The sequence below is a fragment of the Sodiomyces alkalinus genome (assembly GCF_003711515.1).
Source record: "Sodiomyces alkalinus F11 unplaced genomic scaffold SODALscaffold_20, whole genome shotgun sequence".
In the NCBI taxonomy this organism is placed as follows: Eukaryota; Fungi; Ascomycota; class Sordariomycetes; order Glomerellales; family Plectosphaerellaceae; genus Sodiomyces; species Sodiomyces alkalinus.
In genome coordinates this window covers 12,640-24,011 of record NW_021167098.1, presented here as the reverse complement: position 1 = coordinate 24,011, position 11,372 = coordinate 12,640, and the positions used below count along the sequence as shown (strand labels likewise).

Here is an 11,372-nt window from a genome sequence, read left to right as displayed (position 1 = left end):
GCCGGATATAGAAGGCACCCCCCCCTAAGGGAGGCAGGAACGCCTGCCTCGCCTTTTTCTTTATTAATTAAATAGGAGGAATAATAGGCGCGGCCCCGGGGACGTAGGGAGGCCGATATTAGTATACCGCGGCCGCTATACGGCGGAGACCCCGCGGCACCCTTTCGGCCCTCGCCCTATCACTAATAACCGGCCTAGGCTAACCCGAACTATAGCCTACTACCCTTCCCGTCAGCCACTAGCCTAGAGGTATAATCTAGATACGCAGACGGGGTAAACCGGGGCCACGTCGGCCCCGCTAAGGCACAACTCTAACTAAGGATAAGTATAGAGGTTTTTCCCCCGGGGCCCCGGGTTTTTCCCCTCTATAGCCACCCGAGAAGGACCGTATAGTCTAAATAGGCTTCTATAGATTAGATAGGATGGCGGAGTAAGAATAATAATAATAATAATAATAATAATAATAATAATACTAATAAGGTTTTCGAGTAGCTTAATCTGCCTATGGATTATTAACTCCAGGATCCTCTGGGTATTACTACTATCGTGGTTAATTTTCACCCTTAAACGCTACTAGAGCAGAATACTATAAGGGAGGCAATAGCGGAGGCGGCCACTGCTACGGCCACTACGGCTATCGCCGCTATTACTGCCGTTACTTCTAGGGGGGTGGATAAAGGTACAGGTTCAATAACCACTGCAGAATCTGCAGAAGAATAATAATAGCAGGAAGATTAACCTAATCAGGAGGCATAGGAGGCATGTGGAATAGAGTAAATAAGCCCTATAACGTCTTCCACGCCATTGGCAGTACCTGCTTTAATAATAACAACGCCGCCTTCCATAATTACACTTATAATTATGCCTCTAACGGCACCTGTTTTCCCTCCTTCAATAACCATAAACGGCCCTCCTACACCACTAACTAGAACTACGGATCTACCGCCTGTTTTTAAATAATCTAACGAAGATTAATCTGACGATACGGCCGTAACCGGCGATACCGTCGAAATAGGATTATTATCCCCTGACTAATCGGTTCTTAAAGAGGAATTAACCACTGCTGCCACCTCTGTTAATCCGGTATCCACGGCTCCTACTAAGTCTTTATAATCCTCTTCTTCCACTACCACTACTAACTACCTTTCCTCTTCTACTAGTAGAAGAAGCCGTCCTCCTATTATTCCGACGGCCGCTACCGACTAGCCTGCCCGTAGTAGGCGTCTAACCGACCGTTATACCCCTCCTTGCTTTTATACCTTCTATAATGAGATTAAGATGCCGAAGAAGCCGCTACTACGCCGCGATAAACCTAAGGAACCTCTGAACTGGTCTTAAAGGCTGAAGAGTCCCTATAAATTAGAATAGATTAAGGCCGCCTTATAGGAAGTCGGCACGCTTAGGTTAATAGGCACCTTTGAATAGTGGGAATAGTCCTATTAGTAACAGCACGACTCGGGACTATCTAAATTAGTTCTAAGGCCACTAGATCTTAAATGGGTTTTTAAGTATAAGGTCGATCCTACAAGCTACGTTAATAAGTTTAAGGCACGTCTTTACGTTTAAGGGGATTAATAACTAAATAACCACCTTAACGCCTACGCCTCTACCCTCGCTAGAAGGACCTTTAGGTCGCTAATATGTATTATAGCCCACTTCGATCTTAAGACTCGGTAACTTAACGCCGTTAACGTATTTATTAATGCCCTGCTTAACGAAGAGATTTATATTAAGGACCCTCCTGGTTAGTAGTTACTCTAGTTAGCTACGGGCCTTAAAGCCGATAATTAACTCGAGGACCTTCTAAAGTAAAATACCCTCCTATATAACGTAGAGGGATTTAAAGGTTACGCCGCGCGTTATATAGCCTCCGCCGTTCCCTAAAGCCATAGTATTAATAGCTCTCTTCCGTACTAGGTAAGTGCGGTTTAAAGTAATTAACCGAAGGCGATTACGTCTTTAAGAACGAGGATCTGATTACTTTCTTTTACGTTAACGATATTATCCTGATCTACCGTAAGGAATATTAATCTACTACTAATAATCTAGTATAGCAGATATAGAAGAGCTTCTAAATCAGGGATCTAAGACTACTTAAGTGGTTCCTTAGAATCCGCGTAGGGCGCGATCGTTAATAACGTAAGCTATAGTTATCGCTTAATAACTATATTACCAATAAGATAAAAGCGTTATAGATGGATTATAGAGGTCGTAGGGTTAAAAGCCCTCTTCCTTATCCTGACGTTCTATAGCCTGCCGACTAATAAGCCTCCGAAGAATTAATCTATCTATATCTTCGGAAGGTCGGTTCTATTAACTACGCCGCCTACTAGACCCAGCCTAATATCTCTAAAGCTACTTTAAGGCTTACCGAATTCAGCACTAACCCTTTAAAATAGTATCACGAAGCTGCCGATAGGTGCCTAAAGTATCTCGGCTCGATAAAGACGCTATCCCTTTATTTCGGACCACGTAAAAACGACTAAAAGCCTGCACTCTTCTATACCTCCGACGCCGCCTTCACGGACGATCGTGAGACTAAGTATAGCTTATAAGGTTACACGACCCTCCTCTTCGGGGGTCCTATAGACTAAAAGGCAAATAAGCAAATAAGCGTTATAACCTCTAGTACTAAAGCCGAGCTTATAGCGCTTTCTGCTACTATTAGGCAGTATATCGCGATAAGGCGTTTAATAAAGGACCTTACCCTTACCTTTAAGGAGGAACTACTAACTATATACTATGATAATTAATAAACTAAGTAACTATTAGAGTCGCCGCGGCCTTAGGTTATCTTAAAATTAAAGTATCTTGATATCCACGCCCTTTAGATCCGATAAACCGTTTAAAAGGGGACCGTCGCGATTAATTAGATCGCCACTAACGATATAGTTAGCGATAGCCTTATAAAGGTACTTCCCCCGTAGAAACACAGGGCGTTTATATATCTACTTAGTATAGAGGTCTAGCCGAAATAGGATTAAAGTAATTAATAGAGACGACGATCTTCTATTAGTTTTTAATTAAAGGAAATCGGTTAATTAGACCGTTATTTTTAGTGTTTTTATGCCCCTACAGACTTATTTAGGTACTGTTTTTAACACTTTTTAACTGCTTTTTGACTTTAACGCCTATAGCGCCGTTAATTAAAATCTAGGCCCGAGTTACCCTGGATTTTGGTATTAATTCAACGAGCAGAACAGTTAGGGTTAATCCTACTATTCTGGGGGGGGGGTGTGTCAGATGGCATAGCCACGTTATCGGGGTGTGATAAAGTATATTATGTTAGACGTGTGGAGTACTTCGCTCATATATATCCACCCTTATTTCCCCTGCTTTTTCCGTATAGTTAGACATCCCTATAAAGTATCACAAACTTCACTCAGATAAATACAAACATAATTCCGCGTACCTTATTTGTGTTCTGACAGGTATTGTAGATTTTAATAACACCGCTTATAATAATAAGATTAGTTTTATTTAGTAGATCAATAGAGAACTAGTCCTTATTATTAAGGATAAGGAGGGGATACTAGTTATAGACGTTATGGCTTTTTGTATAACCCCCGGTATTAAGTAAGCCTTAAAATAGGGCAAAATACTACCTCCTATAATACTTATAGATTATACTTCTTATTTTTAACTATTAGATACGTATATTAACGGTCCGCTAAAAAAGCCTTTTCGGGATATTATAGACTCTTATTTAGATTAATAAGATTCATAGGGTGATAGAGTTTAGACCCTATCTAAACACAGGGTATTTACTATATATATAGTAGGCTAGGCGGTGGATATTCTTTATAATGAAGAGAAGGATATAATTAAGTAGTCGTTTACTAAGTATAGTATATCTATTAATCCTAATAGTAGCGAAGATTATAGTATTAAAATTAAGGAGATATCCCTCTCTAATACCGATCTAGATAGGGTTAAACTGAATCTAATTAAGCAGGAAGATATATTTAAGATACCTTAATACATTAATAATCTTACTAATAAGTTTATCATATCTATAAAAGTATTAGGACTACCTTAAAGCACCTATAGATATATAAGCGTTAAGATACTATAAGGTCTTTTAAGGGTAAGGCATATTAAGATCTTAGGAAAAAAGGTAGATCTAGTAGTATATTTAGAGATATAGAATAAAGAGTACTATCGGGTATTAGAAATAGCTCTTTTAGTCTAGGGGTAGACTAAAGATAATAATAATAAGTGTATAGGCGAGTCTTAGGATATAGATTTAATAGCTTAAAACCTCCTCTTTTACCAAGAAGAATATATATCCCTATCGCTATTATTAGTGGATTTTTAAACGGTTATTAAATTTAACCTAGCGTTTCCTATATATCTATAGACGGTAAAAACCTTTTTTCCCCTCTATTAGGAAGCCCTTAATTAAATACCTACTACGCTCTTTAACTTAGTTATAGTATATATCGTTATTATTTATTAACAAGATACTAATATTAACGCTTAGTATAGAGGACTTACGATATCGTAGCTTATATTCGGTATTAAGGTCGAAAAGATAACTATTAATAAAATTATCGGTTACGTCTAGTAGTAGAATCTTAGTCGCATATTAAGCTGGGTATTTCCAGGGACGTAAAAAGGGATATATATATACAGATAATATTAAGGAACCCGTTAGTATCTAATTAAGATATTTTTAAGGTTATGGTGGTATCGTAATTAAGGCTATGGAAGATAGAGAGTGGTCGGGAGAGATAATTTAAGATCGATTTAGCCTATATAGGAAGTGGGTATTTTTAACGTAAGCAGAAAAGAGCCTTAGACGAATTTGTTAAAATAATACGGTAGGGCCGAAGGCCCGCTACCCCATATATACCTGAAGATAAGACGTCTGAGCCTACTAAGATAAGGTTCTCCGTGTTTTTTATAACAGACGTGTCTGGTGGTTCTTTTAACAGCACCTGGTATTTAGCTGTGGGCTGTGGTCGCGGGCAACCCATGCGTCAATTGATCAACTCACACTTGGCCGTCCGTCTTCTACTATGGCTCTCCTCTCGCGATATGGCTTTCTAGCCATTGCTGTAGTCTTTCACGTCGTGTACTTCCTCTCTATTTTCGACATCTACTTTGTCAGTCCCATCGTTGGTGGCATGCGTCTCTTTCCACCAAAGGGCTCTGCTCATGCCGAAGCACCAGCGGACCGTCTTGTCCTCTTTGTTGGTATGATATTCCCCTATCCTATGCTATACGCGTCTAACACGTTGGAGGTGACGGACTCCGCGCGGATAAGGCGTTCCAGTGGTTCCCGGAACCGTACCCACAGAATGCAGACGACCTCGACCCTCGGCCTCTCGCCCCTTTTCTCCGATCTCGAGTATTACATCATGGAACCTTTGGAGTGTCTCATACCAGGGTGCCGACAGAGTCTCGTCCAGGACATGTCGCGCTTATTGCGGGCCTATATGAAGATGTTTCGGCGGTAGCTACAGGATGGAAGCTCAACCCTGTCAACTTTGACAGCGTCTTCAATCGTAGTCGGCATACATGGAGCTGGGGTAGCCCGGATATTCTGCCAATGTTCCAACAGGGAGCTGTTCCTGGGCGTGTCGATGCCTTTACATACGGGCACGAATTTGAGGACTTTTCCCAGGACCCTCTAGAGCTGGACTATTGGGTCTTTAATAATATCAAAGACTTCTTTGCCGAGGCAACAAGAAATGAAACCCTCAATGCAGCTTTGCGACAGGATAAGTTGGTCTTCTTTCTTCACTTGCTGGGAATTGACACTTCCGGCCACGCCTACCGGCCATACTCGAAGGAGTATCTCAATAACATCAAGGTTGTGGACAAAGGGATACAAGAGATCACCAAACTGATGGAAGATTTCTACGGGGATGGTCGAACGGCATTCGTCTTCACAGCCGACCACGGGATGAGCGACTGGGGTAGCCACGGCGATGGCCATCCCGATAACACCCGCACACCGTTGGTTGCTTGGGGCTCAGGGGTTGCCGCGCCCGTCCTTCAACGTGGCTCAGTTGCAGCTGGCCACGATGAGTATTCTCTGGAGTGGAAGATGGATGAGGTCCAGCGCCATGATGTTGCACAGGCTGACATCGCAGCACTGATGGCCTACCTAATAGGCACAGAATTTCCTGCCAACTCAGTTGGAGAACTTCCCCTCGCATATGTCTCCTCCGATCTCAGGGATAAGGCAGAGGCGTCCCTTGTTAATGCACGCCAAATTCTCGAGATGTACTGTGTGAAAGAAGAACTAAAGAAAAGCAAGGAGATCCGTTTCAGACCATATGGACCACTAAGTGGCGAAAATAACACTGCGGAGCGCAGACTCTCTGACATACGAACCTTGATCGACACAGCCTCCTTCGAGGAAGCCATCGAGGAATCAGCAGCTCTCGTGAAAACAGCACTCGAAGGTATGAGATACTTTCAAACATACGATTGGCTTTTCCTCCGAACTCTCATCACCGTTGGGTATCTGGGGTGGATGGCCTATGCCCTTACCGGTATTATCAACATTTATGTCCTTGGTGGCGAGGAAAGGCCTTCCAGGACTCTATCGGGGGTGACCTTCTTCTCTGCCATGCTGGCCATGCTTTATGCGTCATTCATTATTTCCAAGGCTCCTCTCACCTATTATGCTTATGCATTCTTCCCGGTTATCTTCTGGGAGGAGGTCTATGCGCGACGGCACAGTATTGCCATTGGTCGTCGAATCCTTTTTGGCCATGTCACGTCGGGATCTAGCATCGCGTCTATTCTGGTTAGCACCACTGCTTACCTCGGAATCGTCTTTTCTTTGGTGAGTGAGCATGCCATTGTGCTTGTGCATGCCGAGGCAAAATTTGTTAATGCGAAACAATATGAAAGGCTGCAGGATACGTTCATCGTGAACTTCTCACCCTTCTTTACCTTCTGGCTATTTTCTGGCCTCTATCGTACGGGACCAGTTTCATTAAGAAAAACATCCTCGTTGCCACCATATGGGCATTGTCGTGCCTCTCAATGAGCATCTTCACACTGTTACCGGCCAACAAAGTTGAAAACATCGATCTAATGCAAGTATTCTGGACGGGCACATGATGCCACCGCGCAGCGGTATGCTAACAGGTTCGTAGCATGGCTGGTGGGGTCTTGATGCTCGTTATAGGTGTAGCATACCTCGCCCTAGAAGACCGCATATTGACTTCTTGGTCGGGAGAATGTCACGGCGCAATTAAACCTGTCGGATTACCGATGTCAAGAGCATTGACTGGTGCTCAGGTAAGTCACGACAATCCCATCGGACGACACGTTGCTAAAACACATTCAAGGTGGGCCTCGTACTATTGTCTGTGGTAGTCACTCGCTCCAGTTCCCTATCTCTGCAGGCGAAGCAGGGTGTTCCACGGGGAAATCTGGTCGTCGGTTGGGCGGTGCTCGGTATGCCATCCTATCACTTGATTGATCTTTGCATCCGACAATCTACTGACCGGATATCGCAGTCATCTCTCTTCTCATGCCTCTAGCACACAGACTACAGCCAAACAACCACTACATGCATCGATTGATGGTGATGTTTCTAACCTGCGCCCCGACCTTCGTCATCCTGACGATTTCGTATGAGGGGCTGTTCTACGTGGCGTTCAGCATGCTCCTGGTTGTTTGGGTCAACCTCGAGCACAAAATATACATCTTCGGGAGATCCAAGGGAGATCAAGTCAATGACCGTGTAGCGAACAAGCGACAGACTCTGTCTGGGTTACAGGCGTGTCGACCCCTGAGCCTCGCAGATGCACGTGTGGCGCTCTTCTTCTTCGTGCTCCTACAGTCAGCCTTTTTTAGCACAGGCAACGTGGCCTCGGTCTCGTCCTTCAGCCTGGAGAGCGTGTACCGCCTGATGCCCTTGTTCGATCCGTTCTGGCAAGGACTCTTACTCGTCATTAAGCTGATGATTCCCTTTACGCTCATTTCAGCCAACTTGGGCATTCTCAACAAGCGTCTGGGCGTGGCTCCCTCGGCACTTTTCATGGTTGTCATGGCCGTCAGCGATCTGCTGACACTATATTTCTTCTGGGTGGTCAGAGACGAGGGCTCGTGGCTCGAGATTGGTTCTACTATCAGTCACTTCGCTATTGCGAGCCTGCTCTGCGTCTTTCTCGCTTTGCTGGAAGGCGTAAGTGCTATGTTTATTGCGGGGGTCGAGGTGGATAATGGTATGAAGCAAGGCGGCTCTCTGGCCAATGTCCGAGTAGGGAGGACAGGGAGGCTAGATGTTGGTGAAGTTGCATTCTCTCCGTAGGTTGTGGATTATAAGGAGCAGTTTGGTTTAGATATCTTCCCGGGCTATAATATTACTAGAATATAAGGATCTAAAATGTACTATTTTTTATAATTCGCTTAGTTAGCTGGTTTATATAGTATAGGTTTATTAACTAAGACTTTAAATATTATATATTTCTTAAGCTTCTACAAAGTAAAGAATACTCTTTACTACTTTTTAGTAGTATTAGTAAATATATTAAGTATATATAAAAAAGCTATATCAGAAATAATATAAAAGCAGAACTGTATAGAAGTTATTTTTAAGTTTATTATTATTATTTATAAAAGGTTTTATAATATAGCTATTTTATCCGTCCGCTTATAAAACGACTCCTAGTTACTTAGTAGTGCGTAATATAAGTAAAATTAATAAAACCACTAAGATGAAGAATATAACTACCGCCTCCCTCTCGGATACTATCGTAGAGGCGGCGTAATACTAGCGCTATAGTAGAACCGGAAAACGCGATAGACGGCGTTATCCCGACCTTGACCTTGACCTTCTAAAATTTTCGGCAGACCTACCTTTCGTAGAATAGGCGCTCCTCCCCCCCTCGGGGTAAGGAGCTACGCGGAACCGATTTAAGACTAAACGGGGACTATTATAGCCTCTAGACCCGAGGATGGCTAAAGTCAAGGTAGTAATTTAGGACTTACTAGCTAATAGGAATACGATCGAATAAGTCGTTAAGCTAGTTACGAAACATTAATCACGCTATAGTATAACTATAGTACTACTACTATACTACTATTAGTATATCTATATATAACCGTCTGCTATATTATCTAATATCAGCTCCGTAAAGGAACTGATAGAGCTAAGGAGACTTAGGCTATTATTATAGTAAGGGCCCCTATAGACTGTCTAGAACGTCCATAGTACGGCGATCGAGTTAGAGTCCTAGGAGCTTTTAAGGGGGCCCCTCTACGGCCTTTAGAACTCGAAGCAGAAGTCCTTCTAGTAGCGGTTTAGTTAACTAAGTCTAATAGGCTCCACTAATAGGCTCCATGACTTTAGGAGCTTAAGGTTCCTACCGAACTACTCTATTAAACGCTAGCTCCTAGCTAGCCTTTAAAGGGAGCTAAGGAATAAAAACCGGGGAAGACTCCGCCCTTCTATAGAACCTATAGCCTACTATATAGCTATATAGGCTAGGCCTAGAAATAGTAGCTTTAGTAGGGCAGTCCCGGAGAATAGAGGGTCCGGTAGCTAGGTAGGAGGCCCCTTATGCTTCCGAGTATATAGCAGATCTAAAACTATTTGTTTCTTTAAAAGACCGACCCGAAAAGGATATTAACCCTGGCCCCGGCCCTATAACCCACGATTCTAAAATAGTCCACCTTAAAGCCCTTACGGAAATACAATAAACCCTAGGCGAATAGGCTGCTGTTTTCTATACTAACGAGTTCCTAGGCCACCCTATAAGGCCGCTTACAGGGCCCTCGTAGGCTATCGCCGCTATTATATAGTAGACTCGTACCAGAAGGCCCTGTAAAGCACTAGGCTTTAACCTAGACGCCTCCGCCAAAGTCGCTAACGCTGAATTATACGCTATTCTTTAGGCCCTATAGACTGCCCTATCGGCTGCCCTGTAATAGTCGCCTACACCTCTATAGTGGTGCCCCTTGTATATAGGAATAGAAGCAAATAAGCTAGCAGATAAGGTGGCTAACCAGGCACTAAACCCCGAAGAAGCTACTCAATCTGTTAGCTTAGTTACTCTTAGCTACCTAGAACGCCGGGTAAATAAAGCCCTAATTCGAGACAAGAAGGCCCTTAAGAATAACGAAGAGAAGCCGGAAAAGAGAGGTAAATTAGTACGACTAGGCCGCTTTTACAGGCGCTTAGTCCGCGATAACCTCCGTTTTTCCCGAAAACTACTACTAATACTGGGCCCTAGGTCGGTAAAGGTGGCTTTTACTTAGCTAAGGCCCGGCTTTGGATATCTAAAAACCCGCTGAGAAAGGCTCTAAAACTGCGCTAACGACCGCTGTTCCTGTCCTAGCACCCCTATACAGGACACAGCCTATCTTATCCTTTCCTGCCCTTTTTATAAAAACGAACCAAAAGTACTGCGGGAAATCCTAGCAGGCCTACCGCTATATCTACCTCTAGTCTTTAGTACTAAAAGAGGAATACAGGCCTTATAAACCTATCTTTTAGATACTAGAATAGCCCTGGCGGAGTGGTATAGGGCGTAAACCTCGGGCTCTACAGTCTACGTATTCTGTTTTGGGCTTTACCTATTTTTAGGTCTACTAGGCAGATTGTTACAGAGGATTTCCTTTATTTAGTACTGTTATCTACTATATCTAGCTTCTACTAGCCTAAAGCCGTTAGGACAATAGGCGCCGCTCTATAGCTCTAGGGCTGCACGCGCGTAATAAAAAAAGAAAAGAAAAGAAAAGCCGTGGTCCGGGGTGGGGAAGAAGACGATATCCAATAACAGGTAGCCACGGATATCCCTAGGGCGTGCTTATCGGCCGTACGCCTATTATCCCCACGCCTATCTATCACGGGCCTTTATACAACTAAGAAGGTATAGAACGATAATACCTAGAAGGCATTCTTTAATACTAGAAGCACTTATAACCCTATATTATTATTATTCTTCTTCTTCTTCTTCTTAATCTACTATCCTATCTTAATCTGCTATCCTATCTAATCTATAGGAGCCTAATTTAGACTATACGATCCTTTGCGGGTGGCTATGAAAGGGAAAACCCGGGATCCCGGGGAAAACCTCTATACTCGTCCTTAGTTAGAGTAGTGCCGCTACGGGGCCGATATAGCCCCGGTTCGTTCCCTCTATAAACGTAGATTATACCTCTAGGCTAGTGGCTAATAGGAAGGTAGTAGGCTATAGTTTAGGTTAGCCTGGGCTAGTCGTTAACGAGGGGGCGGGGGGCTAAAAGGATACCGTGGCGTCTTTACCGCGTAGCGGCCGCGGTATACTATCTCCGGCCTCCCTTAGAGGGGGGGGGGTCCCTACTATATCCGGCGACAGGTAGGAAGGGTAAGGCTCCGTCTATACCCGTAAAATATTATAAATGGTTAATAAAGGGTA

At 43.5% G+C, this 11,372-nt stretch overlaps 1 protein-coding gene across 1 annotated transcript; it reads left to right on the top strand.

Moving 5' to 3' along the window:
- Window positions 1-4,907: 4,907 nt before the first annotated feature.
- On the top strand, window positions 4,908-8,392 carry SODALDRAFT_331562 (phosphatidylinositolglycan class N). Its single transcript, XM_028611479.1, has 6 exons — window positions 4,908-5,199; window positions 5,247-6,802; window positions 6,871-7,058; window positions 7,119-7,263; window positions 7,314-7,422; window positions 7,485-8,392. Exons 1-6 carry the CDS (start codon window positions 5,022-5,024, stop codon window positions 8,279-8,281), a joined length of 2,973 nt encoding a protein of 990 aa, XP_028462273.1. The 5' UTR covers window positions 4,908-5,021; the 3' UTR covers window positions 8,282-8,392.
- The last annotated feature ends 2,980 nt before the right edge of the window (window positions 8,393-11,372 follow it).

Bases quoted from the DNA above. Each gene is read 5' to 3' on its own strand.
- SODALDRAFT_331562 (XM_028611479.1), top strand. From the start codon at position 5,022: ATGGCTCTCCTCTCGCGATATGGCTTTCTAGCCATTGCTGTAGTCTTT. The intron at 7,059-7,118 runs GCAAGTATTCTG...ACAGGTTCGTAG, and splicing joins GTTGAAAACATCGATCTAAT to CATGGCTGGTGGGGTCTTGA. The intron at 7,423-7,484 runs GTATGCCATCCT...CGGATATCGCAG, and splicing joins CGTCGGTTGGGCGGTGCTCG to TCATCTCTCTTCTCATGCCT.